The following is a 19223-nucleotide window of genomic DNA, read 5'->3' as shown; positions in this document are numbered from 1 at the left end:
TGGTCACAAAAAATCCTTGATATGATTTCAGTTTTCTCAAATTTAGTAAGGTTTGTTCTGTGGCCTAGCATGTGATCTATCCTGGAGAATGTTCCATGTGTGCATTTGAAAAGAATGTGTAGTCTGCTGCTTTTGGATGGAATCTTCTATCTGTATCTGCTAAGTGTTCCTGATATAATGTGTCATTTGAGGCCAATGTTTCCTTAGTGATTTTTTGTCTGGATGATCTGTTCATTGATGTAAGTAGGGTATTAAAGTCCCCTACTACTATTGCGTTACTGTCAATTTCTCCCCTTATGTCCATTAATATTTACTTTATGTATTTAAGTGCTCCTATGTTGGGTGTATATATATATATTTTTTTTAAAATAAATTTATTTATTTATTTTTTGGCTGTGTTGGGTCTTTGTTGCTCTGTGCGGGCTTTTCTCTAGTTGCAGTGAGCAGGGGCTACTCTTCGTTGTGGTGCATGGGCTTCTCATTGTGGTGGCTTCTCTTGTTGCAGTGTGTGGGCTCTAGGCACACGGGCTTCAGTAGTTGCGGTGCGTGGGCTCAGTAGTAGCAGCACACAGGTTGTAGGGCGTGCAGCCTTCACTAGTTGTGGCTCACAGGCTCTAGAGTGCAGGCTTAGTAGTTGTGGCCCATGGGCTTAGTTGCTCTGCAGCATGTGGGATCTTCCTAGACCAGGGCTTGAATCTGTGTTACCTGCATTGGCAGGCGGATTCTTTTTTTTTTTGTGGTACCTGGGCCTCCCACTGCTGTGGCCTCTCCTGCTGTGGAGCACAGGCTCCGGACACACAGGCTCAGCGGCCATGGCTCACGGGCCCAGCTGCTCCGCGGCATGTGGGATTCTCCCAGACTGGGGCACGAACCTGCATCCCCTGCTTCGGCAGGCGGACTCCCAACCACTGCGCCACCAGGGAAGCCTGGCAGGTGGATTCTTAACTACTGCGCCACCAGGGAAGTTGTGGGTGTATATATATTTACAATTGTTATATCTTCTTGAATTGATCCCTTGATCACATGTAAAGTCCTTCTTTGTCTCTTGTAGAAGTCTGTTTTAAAGTCTATTTTTTCTGATATAGATATTGTTATTCAGGCTTTTTTTGATTTCCATTTGCATAGAACACCTTTTTCTATCCCCTCACTTACAGTCTTTGTGTGTCTTTAAGATATGAAGTGAATCTTTTGTAGGCAGCATATACAGGTCTTGTTTTTGTATCCATTTAACCACTCTGTGTCTTTTGATTGGGGCATTTAGTCAATTTACATTTATGATGATTATTGATTATGTTCTTATTGCTATTTATTCATTGTTTTGGGGTTGTTTTTGTAGGTCTTTATTTTTCTTTCTTCTTTTGTTCTCTTGTGATTTGATGACTGTCTTTAGTGTTAGATTTTAATTCCTTTCTCTGTTTTGTGTATCTTTTATAGATTTTTTTGGTTTGTGGTTACCATGAGGTAGGGGTGTGTGTGTGTGTATGTGAGAGAGAGAGAGAGAGAGAGAGAGAGAGAGAGAGAGAGTATGTGTATGTGTACGATTGTTTTAAGTTGCTTATCTCTTAATTTGAAATGCGTTTTAACAACCATGCATTTGTACTCTCACAGTTACTGTTTTTGATGTCATTATTTTACATCTAATTATTTTGTGCATCCCTTAACTGCTCATTGTGGATATAGATGATTTTACTTTTGTAATGTAACCTTCCTAGTAGCTTTGTATGTCGATGATTTACTACCTTTATATTTGGCTTTACTGATGAGCCTTTTCCTTTCATAAGTTCCAAGTTTTTAGTTGTGGTCATTTCTTTTTGCTTAGAGAAGTTCCTTTAATATTTCTTGTAGTGCTGGTGTGGTGGTGCTGAACTCTTTTAGCTTTTGCTTGTCTATAAAACTTTTGATTTATCCATCAAATCTGAACAAGAACCTTGCTGGGTATTCTTGGTTGTAGGCTTTTCCCTTTCGTCACTTTAAATATATCATGCCACGCTCCCTTCTGATCTGCAGAGTTTTTGCTGAAAAGCCAGCTGATAGCGTTATGGGAGTTCCCGGTATTAACTTCTTGCTTTTCCCTTTCTGCTTTTAATATTCTCTCTTTATCTTTAATTTTTGCCATTTTTAATTACAGTGTGTCTTGGTGTGGTTCTCTTTGGGTTAATTCTGTTTGGGACTCTGTGCTTCCCAGACTTGAATGTCTTTTTCCTTTCCCAGGTTAGGCAAGTTTTCAGCTGTTGTGTCTTCAAATTTTTTCTCAGCTTCTTTCTCTCTCTGTTCTCCCTCTGGAATCTCCCTATAATGTGAATATTAGTGCCACGTAATGTTGTCCCAGAGGTCTCTTAAACTGTTCTCATTGCTTTTAATTATTTTTTCTTTTTTCTGTTCAGCATCAGTGATTTCCATTACTCTGTCAGCTAGCTGAGTCATTCCGCTGTGTCATTTGATCTACTGTTGATTCCTACTAGTGTTTTTCATTTTAGTTATTGTATTCTTCATCTCTGGTAGGTAGTTCTTTATATTTTCTAACTCTTTGTTGTAAACTTTTAACTTCTTGCTCTGTGCATCCATTCTTCTCCCAAGTTCTTTGATCATCTTTATGATTATTACCCTGAATTCTTTCTTGGATAGACTGCCTGTATCCACTTCACTTAGTTCTTCTTCTGGAGTTTATCTTGTTCCTTCGTTTGAAATATGTTCCTCTATCACCTCATTTTCCCTAACTTAAATTTCTATGTGTCTGGTTTCATTTCCTGACCTTGGAGAAGTGGCCTTTTGCAGGAGATGTCCTGTGTATCCCAGCAGTGTACTCCCCTCTCATCACCAGATCTGTATGCTCTAGGGATGCCTCCTCTGTTGGCTGTGTGGCTCCTTCTGTTGTGGCAGGCTGACTGGTGTGAGCAGTCTAGTAGGCTTGGTTGGCCCCTGGTCCAGTTGGTTGCCAGGCCCTGCCTTGTGCACAGGCTACTGCCTGCTAGCTGCCAGGGTTGGGTCATGAGGTGGCTGGCTGTGGAACCCCAGGGGGCCCTGGGGCTAGTGCTGTCTCAGGGGTCAGCAGAGTCAGGGTCCAGCAGACCCCAGGCAGGGCTGGTGCCTGCCCACTAGTGGGTGAAGCCGGGTCCTGGGGCTAGTGCTGGCCTACTAGACTAACCGCTCCTTTTAAATATTCAGTTCCCACCTGGGGTCTTACATTGCTAAGCCTTCCTGGAGTTCTCTAACAGTGATCAATTCTGGCCTTCTCTTTTTTATTTTGGGGTTTATCTGATGGAGGAGGAAGAGGCAAAAAATCTATTAACATCTTGAAACCAATGTCAGTTATCTGTCTTTACTAATAGACTGTGATATACACGAGGACAGGGGATTACCTTGGTTTCTCTGGATGAGCAAAATGCCGGGCATATCTTAAATGCTCATTAAATATTTATTGAATGACTAATACTTTGTGTAACTATTTTGCCTTCGCCACATTCCCATTCATAAAGCCTCTATTAGGGCAGGTGGCATTATCCTCAGTTTTCAAAGAATATGACTATTTTTAAACTTCTTAGTAATCTGTGACCAAATTAGTTGCTTTTCCAAAGGGCTGCATTACCATGAACAATCATATGAAACCCCAGGGCACAGGGTTTCCTTACTCTTAACCTATTATTTACCCCCAACCTCCCTGTCCTTCCCTCCAACAAGAAGTCAGTAAGAGACTCCCAGGCACTAAGATGGTATTTTGATTTGTCTCCCTGGTCACATTTTCTTCCCACATATATATGGAAACCTGATTTTACAAATCTGAAAGTTCCTCTACAAGATATTTTTCTTTGTAAGCCACTCTTGGAGCTGGCCAAAGTGACAAAACAGAGTTATGAGGGTGAGGAAATGAGACAGATGCTGTGGGTTTAGTGCTGTATCTTACGACTTCCTCCTCAGATCCCAAAGGCTAGAAACAATCCATGACTATTTTCTTATATAAAGCTACTTACTAAGCAGAACTCCAGAGCATTAATGGTATCAGAATTCATTCACTTTTATAAAACCAGAAATGTTTAGAGGTAACGTGTCTCCTCACATCAGGGGAGAGATGGGCATTTAGGGGGTGACAATGAGTGCAGTTGGCAGACTGTCCTCTCAAGAGGTGCAGGTCTCATTGAGAGAGATCAGGACGTATCCAGCCTGAAGATAGCTGCTTGCGCACTGCTGCCTTCCCTTCTTTTCCCCCTTTTCTTGGCAGAGTGCTAGCAATGTCATTTATAGCCAGGTTTATTTTTACTTTATAAAATCAAATGTGTATTTTAAGAAATACCATTCTCAAGCTGAGAAATCAATTTAAATCTGATAGGTGTTTAAGGAATATCCATGTGCTCAGCTATTTTTTTAAAATAAATTTATTATTTTTGGCTATGTTGGGTCTTTGTTGCTGTGCGCGGGTTTTCTCTAGTTGCGGCGAGCAGGGGCTAATCTTCGTCGTGGTGTGTGGGCTTCTCATTGTGGTGGCTTCTCTTGGTGCGGAGCACGGGCTCTAGGCTCATGGGCTTCAGAAGCTGTGGTTTGCGGGCTCTACAGCGCAGGCTCAGTAGTTGTGGCACATAGGCTCAGTTGCTCCGTGGCATGTGGGATCGTCCTGGACCAGGGCTCGAACCCGTGTCCCCTGCATTGGCAGGCAGATAACCACTGCGCCACCAGGGAAGCCCCCTGTGCTTCAGCTATTATGAAAACAACGGAGAGTAGATGGAAAGGTGAAGATTATTCAGCAGCAAGATTCTACTAGTATAAAATACAGCTCTGGAAGGGCAGCATTCTTGATGGCAGGGAACGTGCTGCTTCTGAGACTAGTGAGGGCATGTCCTGTGACAATTGGCAGGGCTGAATACAGTCTACAAACTCTCCAGCCCTCACAGGACTACCTCCTCTAAGAATTCTTTATAACTGCTCTTCTGTTCACATTTTAATGTTTTTCCCCAATGTTTTGGCCTTCTTCACAGACACTATTAGAAAATTGAAGTTCATGTAGAATTAGTATCACATGGCTCAGCATTTGCCTTTTTTCCACTCTTGACTGGGACCTCTGTGGGAGTGAAGAGGGGAGCTAGAGTTGTAAGTAGTTTTTGTTAATACTTCACACCTAGGGAAAAACGTTGGTGGGAAGTGGTCAGAATGAGAGAAAATGATGTTTTAACCTTAAGGGAATGTTTAATCAGATTATTTCTTTAGCATTACTCAGAAAATGAACTTTTTTTTTTCTGGTCTGGGTGAAACACAAAACTTTATTAATAGCTGTTCTAAAAGGGAGGGGAAATAATTATGAAAGTATACTGAAGCTTCTTATAAAATATTTTTTGGTAAAATAGGTCCATGTTTCAGCACCCTCACTGGTGACAGTTACTGAAACAGCAGATGCATCTCATTAAAAGGCAGTTAGGCTACAGACTCTGAGGACAGAGTTAGAAGGGAGGCATTTCCCTGCACAAAAGGGAACCAGAGATATGCTAAGTGCTTAAAACTAGTTTTGAGCTTGTTTTGGGCACTAGTATTGAATAACCATTTGCTAGTTTGGCTATGTCCAATTATAAAGAGGTTAAGAATGATTATTCTGTTGAGAATACTGTGTCTAGCTACATTGATGAGAAAGATAATATAAGTGCAAGTCCTGATAACACAGAACTTAGAAAAGGGAAAGTAATAGATAAGTTCATCAATGGCCACCCATGCAAGGGTAAGAAAATCCTAATTCTAAGGACTAGCTCTAGACTCCCAAACAAAAAAAGATCCACAGAAGTGCCGATTTATGATGTCTCCACAGGGCTTAGGAGAAATAATGTGCAGCCATGATTTATATCTCTTTGATTACATATTTACCATATAATTTTCAGAAAACAAATCCCAATATTTGGAAGTACTGAATTCGGCAGTACCTAGACCTACTTCTGGTGCATAACCAGATGAGCTTTCTATCTTAAAGTTAATTTTTTTCTATTGAAAATATTGGCATTAAATTTTTTTAAAATATAAATATTTATTTTTGGCTGCGTTGGGTCTTCGTTGCTGTGTGCAGGCTTTCTCTAGTTGCTGTGTGTGGGCTTCTCATTGTGGTGGCTTCTCTTGTTGTGGAGCACAGGCTCTAGGTGCATGGGCGTCAGTAGTTGTGGCACGCAGGTTTAGTTGCTCCGTAGCATGTGGGATCTTCCCGGACGAGGACTCGAACCTGTGTCTCCTGCTTTGGCAGGCAGATTCTTAACTACTGTGCCACCAGGGAAGTCCTGGCATTAAGTTTTTAAAAAAAGTACTAAGAAAATTTTTGCTTTCCCGTTGGAAAGTCTTGGCTTCAAAATTAAGTATTATCTAAATGAATATGAACATGGATGAGAGCTAAACGTTTCCTAGACTACTTGCTCCCATTTTAAAAAAAAAATCTTAAAGTTTTGGTTAGGGAATTGCAACATCAATTAGTATATAACGAGTTAAATTTACCTCATTAAAATTCAGAGAGGGTAGGGAGGATGTAACTAATGTAGGCTTATAAAACAGAAGATCATTCTATTTATAGCAAGATAAAACCACACTGCTGTATTTCGTAGTTTATTCAGTTTTAATATGGTTTCCATTATTAACTTTTAAAACAATGATTTCCAGTTTAGAAAACAATGCACTGACCACATAATTCCTTTTTTATTTTATACAGTTATACAAATATTCTAAATACACATTTTGTGTTCAAGATGATGGCAAATAAGATTAACTGTACAGTACATAAGGAAAGAAAATATTTTAAGCATATTTAGAAGCAATAGAAATGTCTATACAAAACAAGCAAAAATGGAATAAAATTTTTTATTTTTAAAGTATTGCAACAGGCCCACAGGTTTGTAACAAAAAAGTCTTTGCACAGTTCCTCACAATGCCCCATTAATAGCTAAAGCAAGACAGCGGTTTTAGAAAATAATGTTTCAAAATGCTACACATGGTACTATTGTTTGCACAGTTTGATCAAAATAACAACTCTACTCTGAGTCAAGCAAAACCTAGAGGAAATATACCAAACAACTTGAAAATCATTTGTATAAAATTCATTGCACATTATTTTACTTAGTTTGAAAAGTAAAAAAGTGTATTTACAAAATATTTCGCAGTCAAAATTATGAAGTGAATGGATATAACACGTCTTGATACAGACAGGTCAAGGAAAACACGAATGTTTTTTTAAAGAGGTTTTCAGTGCTCCTTCCACAGGGAAGTAAACATGATCTACTCAAATGGATTTACAAGATGTTATGCATACCGTAGCAAATTCGACACCTGCATTATAAAACAATGTTGAAAAGGCAAAAGGATGAGGGGTTTGTACACTGTAAGAAGTGAGCTATTCAGAGATCAACAAGTACAATTTTTAACTCAGCATAAAAGTCTTCATAGTCTTCAGATAATAGACAGACAATGAACGTACTTGACTCGATGAAAGTTGAAAAAGCACCATGCACAACAGGTTAGTGGTAAACACTGAAAAAAATAGCACCTGGAATTCTGTGATATTGACAATTTAAAACTGGTTTAGTAATTGCCGGAGATATGGTGCCTTGGACAATTCTCTATTTACTCGGGAGAGTTTGTAAAGTACTGGGCAGTTCAGAGAAACACACGGGATATGTCGATCAAGGCAACCTGTACAGTTCTTGCATATCTGAAAGTACAAGAGGAGTACATCAAATGATAGGAAAGTTTCTATCTAGATGTATAAACAACAAACTTTTATAATCCCTCCTTTATGACCCACCACAGATTACAGGCAGACATATGGCACATATTATAGAAAGTTTCATTAATTTTCATCTCTTTGAAGCATAGCCAACCCTAAGTTGACACATTTCTAAAGGATATTATTTCACAAACCACAGAGCACAAAATTCCCTAAGGATTCATTTCATCCCAAAGATCAACTTTCATTTATGGTAGAATCCTATTATATTAACATACACATAATAGGCTACCCAATTACCATTCAAAGACTGTCTCTTAAATGCGCTTATGTACACTATTTTTTCAAGTTACTCATATTAAACATTTTGTATGCCAATCATAAAAATGTTACCCACTTTCTTATTTCAGAAGAGAAAATGCCAGTATGGAAAAAAAAAAATCAAAGCATGTGAATTTGAAAGTAGTAGTGCAGACCAGTAGTTTCAACCCTGGCTACATACATGAGCCTAAAAATAGACTAATGCCTCAGCCCCATCCCAGACCAATGAATCAGGATCTCTGGGCATAAGAGCCTAAGAATCTGTACATTTTAGGGTTCTCAGGTGATTCTAATGTATAATGAGATCTGATCTAAAGGAAAATAATAAATCATAAGGCAATTTTTAAAGAGAAGCATTATAATATCTTACCCAGTGATCAGATTTTAATATGTAAAGTCTGAAGTTATACATACAGTTTAAAAAATTGATAAAACATGAAAAACGTTAAAGGCTACTAGTGAGGGCCCCAAGGGTCAAGAAAATATATGCTGATTTTTTATGTGAATAGCGTATCCAAGTGATTAAAAAAAGGGATAGCAAATAGCAGCTACCATACTAATCTTTTACGAGAGAAATCAGATCTGCTCTCCTTAATTCTCTGATCTGTATCTAACAGCTTCTGTTTTAGAGGTCTCACAGGGCAAAAAATTTTTGTTCTTTGCGCCAGTATCTTCCAGTCAATTGAAAGGCCCATTTTTCTGAGCACGCTGGTTACTGTACCAGTATTATGATACTGCCACAAGCAAACTACTGAGAGCCCTGTGCTTCAGCATGCTCTCTTGAAGAGTAAGTGGGCTGCTGTTCTACTTTGAAGACTTTCACTAATTAGATCTCTGCCAAGAGACTCAAACCTACTCCCAAATACAGAATGTCTGCACTGCAGCTCTACGTACTGCAGCTACGTTCAGGTGCCAGGACAAACTGATAAATATTTATGCACTTGCTGTGCTTGCCTGATAAATAAACCAGGATGAATTACTTGCCTCACTAAATTTAACTCAGTGTTTAGTTTCAAGATCCTTTACTGGTGATTTAAACCCCGAGCAGCTTACGTTTAAAACTTTAAACACCACAACCTGGAAACTTACATTTTAGCAAACGTAAAACAAAAACTGCTTTAATATTTATTGATTCTTTTTGCTATCCTTTGGCTTACTCTGTTTTTAAAAAATTTTCAGTCAGATGCTTAAGTTCATTTTTTAATGTTTATTATTAAAAGTGTTGATGAATTTTTCTTTGAGATCTGCTATGGTTGTCTAGAATTTATATGTGTTGTTTGTTTAACAGGGAGTGTTAAAATTTCCAAGTAGAAGGATCATTTTGTTTTCTGAGTTTATAATTAACTTACTAGCTTTATAGAATTGTATTGATAAAATGCTTGTAATATTTCAACTTTATGAAGTTTATTAAGGTTTTCTTTATAGACTAAAATATGTTCAATTTTTTAACATTCCATAAACACTTGAAAAGAAGGTGTAGTCTCTAATGTTGGATAAGGCCTATCTTATAATGCTGTGCAGATCTTTAATAATTGTACTGATTTCTGATCACTTGACTGGTCTTGGGCTGAGAGGTGTATCAACTCTATTACTAATGTTTCTGACAGTTTCTCATTTTATCTCCTGTCATTTCTGCTTTGTGAAAATTCCTACAGATTATTTAGTGCACAGGAGACACACACTTTAATCCTCTTAGAAAAAAACAATCCTAAAGTTAAAATATCTCTTTAAAGATGATGAACCATCCTTATTTTAAACAGCATTACTTTTAAAACTGCATTTTTATAAGAAATAAAACCTAATATTGAAGGAAGGTTGTGGTTAAATTGATGGCACCAACTAGCGTAGTGCATGTTGCTGGGGACAGAAGACAGTAAGGTCCAGGGAAGAGGCCACTCACAGCCTCTGACGTCAGTGGAGCTCTGGATGTCCTGCCCATGTTTGCACCTTGTACTAGACGCCAACTAGGGAATTTTCTATGAGGGCTGGTTGCTGCCATTGGGGTAGTAACCTAAAAAAAACAGAAGCTGGGGTCACCCAGTGACTAGTGGTTGTACTAACCAGAACCACTAGTACAAAGTGGTACAAAAACTGGGACAGAGTGGCTGCAAATTGGTTGGCAATCACTCCAGTGACTTACTGCTGCTTTAACTGTGCATTCAGCAAGAAGCTGTTTCTTCATTTAATACATGTGTACAACCCACCATGGGCTGGACTCCGTGCTAGGCACAGCCAACTCAGCAAGGGAAAGGCAGGGCCTCTGCCCTCACTGGGCTCACTTTCTCTTCGGTGGGGAAGCTCGAGCTAGTGTTGAGAATGGACAGGATGGCGGGGGATCAGGGTAGGAGGCTGTTGCAGGAGTCTGGGGAGATAATGGTGGTTGGACTAGGATGGTAACATAAGGGAAGGAGAAAGTGAGCGTACTTAACTATTTAGGAGAGGGAAAAGCCACTTTATCATTTCAGTAAGCTAGGCTTCTGTGGTTGCATCAAAATAATCATACCTTGAGATCTTACTGTCCTTAATGAAATCTGTTTAATGCATTCTGGATGACTGGCTATACACTATACAACTTAAGAGTTTTCTGCCAGTGCAGAATAGCAGCTAGAATGGTGCAGAGGAAACAGTGTCTACTTTACCAGTCCTTAATCATCCTTCTATTCTAAGAGCCTAGTCTCTCAAGAGATGGTTTCTCTCCCTTTTCAACTGTGTGGCAGCTAGGTTGTCCTCCTAGGAGGTTGTGGATACTCTGACTTGGTTCAAAAGCCTTTTCACCTTGAGGGGCATGGTGTAGAACCTGGCCTTTACATAGGTGGTTGGATTACATTAGGCATATGAACAGACGAGCTGCCAGGAGTGGCCGTTTAGGAGAATTCACAATGATAGAGCTAGATAGGACCTAGGAAAGAGCATCAACCCACATTCTGAGAAAACTGGGGCCAGAGGACATGGCCAGTACTATGAAGTCCAGACTGGAATCCTGATGTTCTTACTATCAGCTTGATTCATTTTCCACTATATCACACTGCCTTTCAATTATGTGGTTGGTTTTAAAACACTCCAATAACCTTATATATTGGTCTTCTAAAGACAAAACAAACAAACTCCACCTCAAAATTGTTATTCTCTCGCCTGAAAGCTAAAATTGTAACTTGAAACATGATGCTATAAGAAGATATAATCAGTCCTTTAAGAAATATACTACTTTAAAAAAATGTGCTATAATATTTTTTCCTTTAGATTTAATTTTCTAACATATTTCAAGAGATTTCTATTGTTTATTTCTGCTGGAATTCCACATTTGAAAAATTATCTCTGCATTATATGTCTGTATCCCATCTCGGCTGCTTATTACCAGTGGAACATGGGGCAAATTACTTAATCCCTCTGTGTCAGTTTACTCATCTGTAAGAGGGCCTAGAACAGCCAGCCTCTGGCAGATAGGAAGATTAAATCATGTTAACTGTTAATTTTCTATCTTGACTCTCAGAATTGCAAACCTTCCAAGTTTACTAGCAATTCTCTAGGAAAACCAGATTTTTATGAGAATGTAAGTAGATATGGTAGACAAAGCAATTAGTACTTTTCTTTCTTTTTTAGAAATACTATTATAAAAGAAATTGGGTGGCTGGACATTGTAGTTCTATGGTTCTAATAAACATAATACACTATTCTATAAAAACAAAAACTAAATTATAAAACAAATTTAGCCATTTTTAATAGTTTAGTTCAATTATGATATTTTTAGGAAGTTTATTAACTTAGAATCCTTATTCCACTTTCACACCAGAGTTTCACACCTTACACTACACCTCCCTCAAGAGTTGACTACATTTCCCTGAAGAATCAGATTGCTTGGGATTCTGGGTCTTTTGAACAAGGTTGTACCTTTACAAGTTGCTCCTGCTGACGTTCCAACTCTCGAATTTCTTGGTTGAGGATGACTGCAACATGCTGAGGTTGGCTGCGACAGTTACTACAGATGCCGTGCTGAGTCAGGTCATCACACACAGGGCAATGTAAGGTAGTAAAATATTGTGAGATAGTGCCTTTCCGCCCTTCAGGTTCACTTCGAGAGGAGCTGGTGGTTTTCTGGATCTATAAAAACAACAGTTCAGAAAAACATCAATTCAGAAATAAGTCTGAGCCAGCTTCATAACAGAGTGGCTATTCTCATGCTAATTACAGGTTTACTAAGGCATTATTTCATTTGTTCAACAAATACTGAATAGCTACTATATGTCAGGCACTGGTCTAGACAATGGGGCTATAGAAAAGAACAAAGTCGTTCCTTTACACTTTAATATCATCAGATAATATTTTGTTTTCGTTTTTTGGGGAAAAAAAAGTCTCAAGAGGCACAAACTTCCAGTTATAAAATAAGTAAGTCATTGGGATATAATATACAGAATAGGAAATATAGTCAATAATATTATAATAAATTTAAATGGTAACAGATAACTAGACTTTATCATGGTGATCATCTCATAATGTATATAAATGTCAAACCACTATGTCGTACACTTGAAACTAATACCAGATTGTATGTCAATTATACTTCAATAAAAAAGAAAAATAGTCTCCTGTCACTCAGTTTTTTTTTTTTTTTTTTAAATTTATTTATTTTTGGCTGCGTTGGGTCTTTGTTGCTGCGCACGGGCTTTCTCTAGTTGTGGTGAGCGGGGGCTACTCTTCGTTGCAGTGCATGGGCTTCTTACTGCGGTGGCTTCTCTTGTTGTGGAGCACGGGCTCTAGGTGCTTAGGCTTCAGTAGTTGTGGTGCATGGGCTTGGTTGCTCCGCAGCGTGTGGGATCTTCCCGGACCAGGGATCAAACCCATGGCCCGTGCATTGGCAGGCGGATTCTCAACCACTGCGCCACCAGGGAAATCCCTGTCACTCAGTTTTCTGGTTGAGATATGTAGATGTATGAGATCATATGGGGCAGTGGAGATCACAGAGGACAGAGGAAGAAATCCAGGTTAAGAGTAGATACTGTTTAAGGCTGTGCAATTTGGGCCATGGCAGCAAGGTGAATGGAAGGTTAAAAATAACTTGTTAGGCAGTAAGGTGCAAAATTCAAGCAAAAGTAAACCTGGAACATTTCAAATGAAATTAGATACATGTTACCTAATCATTCCTCATTTGAAGTAATACTGGTTTCAGAGATGTCTTCTGATACTCTTTTTCACACTGAAATAACATCATCTTACAATCATACCCTTGGTGTACTCCCTTGCTGTCTTATAAGTTACTCTGCATAAAAGTTATTAGGTCAGCCTTTTATAAATGCCATTGTTTTAACATTCTTGCTGGTGATGAAATGAAAAATAGTAATAGCTTTGTGGCATAGAGCCAGGACACAGCATTACAGATGTTGGCCAGCACAGATTCTCTGAAGCACAGCTTCAACCTCAGTTTCCCAGCTTATTCTTTTCCTTGAGGCCTTAAGTGCTCACTGAGAAAGTAAAAATAATTTAATTATCAACTTTTATCAGTTTTCCTGCATACCCTCAGCCTTTCATAGTCTGAGCAAATGACAGCAGATCTAATTCTAAACATCAGATAACAACTGCTACTCTCCTAGAGTAATGTATCCCAGATTATTACAGAACCACAAATCGTTCCTTCAGGCTTCTAATGGGTAAACGAAGAAAAAAAGAGTTCAAGCAAAACTCCCTTTGGTAAGATTCCACATTACATGTTTTACTTTAGTAAAGTGCTATTTTAACATTATTTCCTTAGTCTGGTTCCTGCAGGACTATGTCTAGCTACTACATCCTATACATTTCTTAAACACCCATTTTGAAGGGATTTTCTGCTCTCCTTTGTTCAATTTTTTTTTTTTTTTTTTTTTTGCGGTATGCGGGCCTCCCACTGTTGTGGCCTCTCCTGTTGCGGAGCACAGGCTCCGGGCACGCAGGCTGAGCAGCCATAGCTCACGGGCCCAGCCGCTCCGCAGCATGTGGGATCTTCCCGGACTGGGGCACAAACCCGCGTCCCCTGCATCGGCAGGCGGACTCTCAACCACTGTGCCACCAGGGAAGCCCCTCCTTTGTTTAATTTTTATTAGCTGCTTTGAGTTATAGTTAAGTGTTTACCATTGATGTAGTTTTGGATTTAATCTTCTATAATTTGGCCAATCTGACAGAAGCTGGGAAGGTGTTTGTAGAAAACTAAACCAGAAAAATGTAGCACCTTTGTTGGTATAGGATAATAAAGCATTTGCTTTGCTCTGATAGCATGTAAATAAAATCTTTAGTTCTACTGAAAATTGTAAGTGAATTCTCTCTTTAGGGTCATAGCACAGGTACTATTTAGTAGGCTTACCCTTGGTAATTCATGATACCAGGTGAAGACATCAATACCAATAAGTGAGAAGATTCTTGCCAGGGGTGGAAGGATTTGCTTGGTGATATAGTAAGTGGCATTCAGTCTCAGAGTCGGGTCCTGCAGGACTTCCACTGGGCGCCTTACCAGCTGGATAAGTGGTACTCCAGGGGTCCCATAAATGATGACATATGGCACTCGTTCCCCAACTCGAGGCTCAGAGCGCCGATCATAAGTAAGCATTTTCCTATTTAAATCCAAATAAAATAGTCACTCAAAGACTGTCATGGAAGGCATCTTTCCAGAAAATTAAATGAGAATTAAACAATAATGAAACCATGAGAAATCAACAAGGGGAACCTTCAAGTAACTTTTTTGACAACTGTATACACTTCACTTAGTTGGCGCCAAGTGGATATGCTGTGAGAGTTTAATAAAACTTACTTTGTAAATTACTGTTACATGGAGAACAATATGAATTGGCAGATATCAACTACCTTAAATTGTTTTCTGTCCCCTAAGAATTAACTATTGTAAATCTAATAATGGAAGATAAAATTTAGCTGATTAGATGATCTGATTCTAGAATGATACCATCTCAGTGCTTTAGTAAATGAAAATTAAGGACCACCTAGTGATTCTGATATGGGAAAAACAAACAATTCCAGCTCTGTATCAGATTACAATTTAACTAAATTTAGTTTCTGCAGGGAAGGCCAGAAGAGGAGCTCTTTCTTCTTCTTTAGAACTTGCAACGTATGGGGGTCACCCACTCACTTTAGTAAGGCTTCACGTGGGCAGGGGAACAGACAATTGTGTATCTGTGCCTGCAGACTGGGTGTCTTTTAATCTACTCCAAACCATTCCAAATCCCAGGACTACACTTAGTAGGTATTGGGGGTTGTGCTGTTGTGCACATCATTACCTTGTAAGTTCCAGGGCTGGCACACACGCGCCAGGTTTGTAAGAGGCACTTCCTCTGTATTCCTTTGCAAAGATAAAATCTTGTATGCTGGCCTTTCCTTCCAGAAGCTTCATACATTGTCGTTGAACATACTGTTTAATTAAACTTATATCTCTTGTTTCAAATAGCAGCTTCAGAGAACGCTCAAGTATCTTTAAAAAAAAATGGATATGCTCATAAGGATAAAATATCCCCCAATATATTTCATCATTGCTGTTATACTTTCAATTACGTTAATTACTGAAACTTGCTGATCTGTCTGAACAATCTGCTATTTACAATGACTAGATAATAAAAATTATTGAAACTGGAAAATATTTTGGAGACTTTATTTAACTTGTGATTTCTAAAAATAGAGTATTATGTAGTTTGAGGAAAATCATATCGGGATGGCATGCAGATGAAACATTTGCTGTGTGTGATGAGCAACATGAAACATTTAAGTTGTCTTAAATAGCCAAGAACACTCCAGGCACAAAAAGCCAGACATCATTTCATGTATTAACTCTATTATAGAAAGGGCTGGATTCAGGTGGACAGAGAGAAGTTTAAACATAACCAAGCAGTGAAATAAAGTCAGTCTTTTTGCCTTTTTATAGTGTCAGTAAATACATACTAACTAGAATTTTCTGTGCTGGAGTATTTCTACTAGAAAATGACTGACATGCGGTAGATTTATGCAGTGGAATGAATTTAAATTAGTTCCAGGTGAAAGCTCTGTATCTTATTCTGAGTACTGGAATCCATACATATTTATAGAAGAAGTTGCTAACTTAGCCAAGGCACCATTCTTCCCTCAGAGGAAGAATGCACTGGATATCGTTTCCAGAAACTAGTATTTAAAAATATCTCAAATTTACATAATATTATATGTGACATAATAGGTTGCTATCAATCTATTATGCTTTTAATGCTCTCGTAAAACTCAGTGTATAGAGTGCTATTCCGTTTATACCATTTATTTTTGGTTTGTTATAGAAGGAATCTGGGCCTGAATAAAGAAAAAATAAATATGAGATACTATGGTTGAGAAATTTAGGTAATTTATATTACCATTGTTCAGAAATCTCCCTAACTTGTGTTTGGTAACCCAAGTAAACAGAATTTCAGTTAATCTAGGATGGATTACATTACTTATGAAATTTCTCTGTTCAGTTTCCCTTCTTTATCCTGCTCCATAGCTTTTGGGTGTTGCCATATATCATCTCTAGGTGATTAGGCAGGAAATTTTTATCAAGTTCAAGTGTTGTTTTTTAGCAATTGTGATAAAAGGTAAGGTGTGGGAGAAGTCAGAAACTAAGGACTTAAATAAGTTGTTTTCATTAGAAATGAAGTTCTCAAAAAATCATACAGTTCCTCTTACAGTTATACATAGTCATATAGGCTATATAGTTCCTCCACCTAGATATGTGCTTAAGGATTTGTACCGGATTCTTTAGCCACTTATTTCTTTTTTAAAATTATTATTATTTTTTTTGGCTGCATTGGGTCTTCGTTGCTGCGCGTGGGCTTTTCTCTAGTTGCGGCGAACGGGGGCTACTCTTCGTTGTGTGCGAGCTTCTCATTGCAGTGGCTTCTCTTGTTGCGGAGCATGGGCTCTAGGTGCATGGGCTAAAGCAGTTGCAGCACGCAGGCTTGGGAGTTGCAGCATGCGGGGTCCTAGGGCATGCAGGCTCAGTAGTTGTGGCGCATGGGCTCTAGGGAGCATGGGCTTCAGTAGTTGTGGCTCTCAGGCTCTAGAACGCAGGCTCAGTAGTTGTGGTGCAGGGGCTTAGTTGCTCCGCGGCATATGGGATCTTCCCAGACCAGGGATCGAATCGTGTCCCCTGCATTGGCAGGTGGATTCTTTTTTTTTGGTGGTACGTGGGCCTCCCACTGTTGTGGCCTCCCCTGTTGCGGAGCACAGGCTCCGGACGCGCAGCCTCAGCAGCCATGGCTCACGGGCCCAGCTGCTCCGTGGCATGTGGGATCTTCCCGGACCGGGGCACGAACCCGTGTCCCCTGCATTGGCAGGCGGACTCTCAACCACTGCGCCACCAGGGAAGCCCGGCAGGTGGATTCTTAACCACTGTGCCAGCAAGGAAGTCCTAGCCACTTATTTCTTAAAGATGACAACAAGATAGATAAAACTTACCTTAGAAACAGCAGGGCAGGAATCTCTTCTGACTGTTTCTATTCCTTTTGCATCAAATACTGGGTCCTTTTGATCCAATGTTTCATACATGTAACCCACATACCTCTTTTTTGTTTGTAAGACACAGGGCAAATATACCTGTGATGAAATTAATAAAATATCTATCAATAACCATTTTTTTCCAACCATGAATATCTTATTTTTATATGCCTTTTTCTCTCTTTAACCAGATGTCAATTATAAAAAATTCTAAATGTGGCTTAGGGCCCAACGAATACAAAATGAGACAACACTTGCAGGTAAAAACATACAAAGTGAGCTGTTCTACTTCCTCACCACACACCCACTCCTTTACTTGCACTATCAATTTTGCTCCTTCCTCAGCTGATACTGCTCTCTCAAAGTCTTCAATCATATCTTTTTAAACAATTTTAAAAATGACTTTAAGTAACACCTACTATATGGTACAAATTTAAAAGTTATAAGAGAATATACAATGAAAAGTCTACCTTCCCCTCCACAGAGGCATCCTGTTATTGATTTCCTGTATATTCTTCCAGAAATACTCTATCTAAGTACATGTACTTATATACATAAGGGTAGCTTACCTTCCACATCACTCTGTACTTTGCTTATTTCATTTAATAACTTATCTTGGAGAGCATTCCATCCTGTATAAGAAAGCTCATTTTGTTTTGTAGCTACATAGCAGTCCACTTTATGAGGGTATAATAATTTTTGTAACCAGTTACCTACTATGGGTTATTTAGGATGTTTCCAATCTTTTGGAGTTACAAATAGTGTTCCAGTGAACAACAATGCATGGATAAATCTGCAGGATAAATACCTTGAATTGGAATTCCTGGATGAATGGGTGTGTGTCCCCACCCCTTTTTATGTTACCACATTGGTCCTTTCCTCTGCCCCAAAGCTGTATCAGTAATCACACTAAACGTAAGTGGTGTAAAAAGTGTAAAAATGGTGTAGAAAGTGTAAAAATTGGTGTAAAAAATGTAACTTGTAAAAGGCAGAAATGATCAGATTAGATCCCATCAAAAAGATACAACAATATGCTTTCTACTAGAAATCCACTTTAAATATAAGGACATAGAAAGGTTAGAAAAAAGATACACTTGTTAAATACTAATCAAAACAAAGCTGTTGTGGCTATATTAATATCAGAAAAAGTAGATTTCCAGATAAGGAATATTATCAAAGATAAAAGTATCAATTTGTCAAGAAGATATATAACCATAAATGTATATGCACCTAATAAGAAAACTTCAAAATGCATGAAATAGAAACTGGCAGAATAAAAGGAGGAAACAGGCAAATCTATGATTATACTTGGAGACTTTAGCACCTCTCTTCTAGAAATTGACAGAGAATCAGTAAGATTGTTGTTGGCTTCAACAACACTATCAGTTAACCTAAGTGACATTATAGAACATTCCACCCAATAACCAGAATACACAGGGATTTTCAAGGTCATATGGGAACATTCACTAAGAGACCATATGCTAGACCAAACAACGAACTGTAACAAGCTTAAAAGCATTAAAATTATATAGACTATGTTCTTTGACCACAATGGAATTAAAATTAATAACAAAAAGATGTCTGGAATATCCTTAAAAATTTGGAACTTAACACACTTCTAAATAACCTACAGGTCATTATCACTGAAGTAAATGAATAATAATAAAAGCACAAGATATCAAAATTTGAAACTAAAGTAGTGTTTTGAGAGAAATTTGTTATTGTTAAACGCTTATATTAAAATTTTTTGTTTAAAATCAAT

General features: G+C 38.5%; 1 protein-coding gene across 1 annotated transcript in view; it reads right to left on the bottom strand.

Annotated features, from left to right (window-relative positions):
• Positions 1-6548: 6548 nt before the first annotated feature.
• Positions 6549-19223, bottom strand: part of REV3L (REV3 like, DNA directed polymerase zeta catalytic subunit) — a 183916-nt gene continuing 171241 nt past the window's right edge. Inside the window, exons 29-33 of the mRNA XM_024740937.1 lie at positions 17423-17560; positions 15250-15440; positions 14325-14571; positions 11885-12094; positions 6549-7660 (exon numbers count right to left, since the gene is read on the bottom strand). Coding sequence (XP_024596705.1) covers positions 7520-7660; positions 11885-12094; positions 14325-14571; positions 15250-15440; positions 17423-17560 — 927 coding nt within the window. The 3' untranslated portion in view covers positions 6549-7519. The remainder of the gene's footprint in view (positions 7661-11884; positions 12095-14324; positions 14572-15249; positions 15441-17422; positions 17561-19223) is intronic.

Source organism: Neophocaena asiaeorientalis, unplaced genomic scaffold (assembly GCF_003031525.2).
Source record: "Neophocaena asiaeorientalis asiaeorientalis breed wild unplaced genomic scaffold, Neophocaena_asiaeorientalis_V1.1 scaffold203, whole genome shotgun sequence".
NCBI lineage: Eukaryota > Metazoa > Chordata > Mammalia > Artiodactyla > Phocoenidae > Neophocaena > Neophocaena asiaeorientalis.
This window is presented reverse-complemented; position numbering and strand designations above follow the sequence as displayed.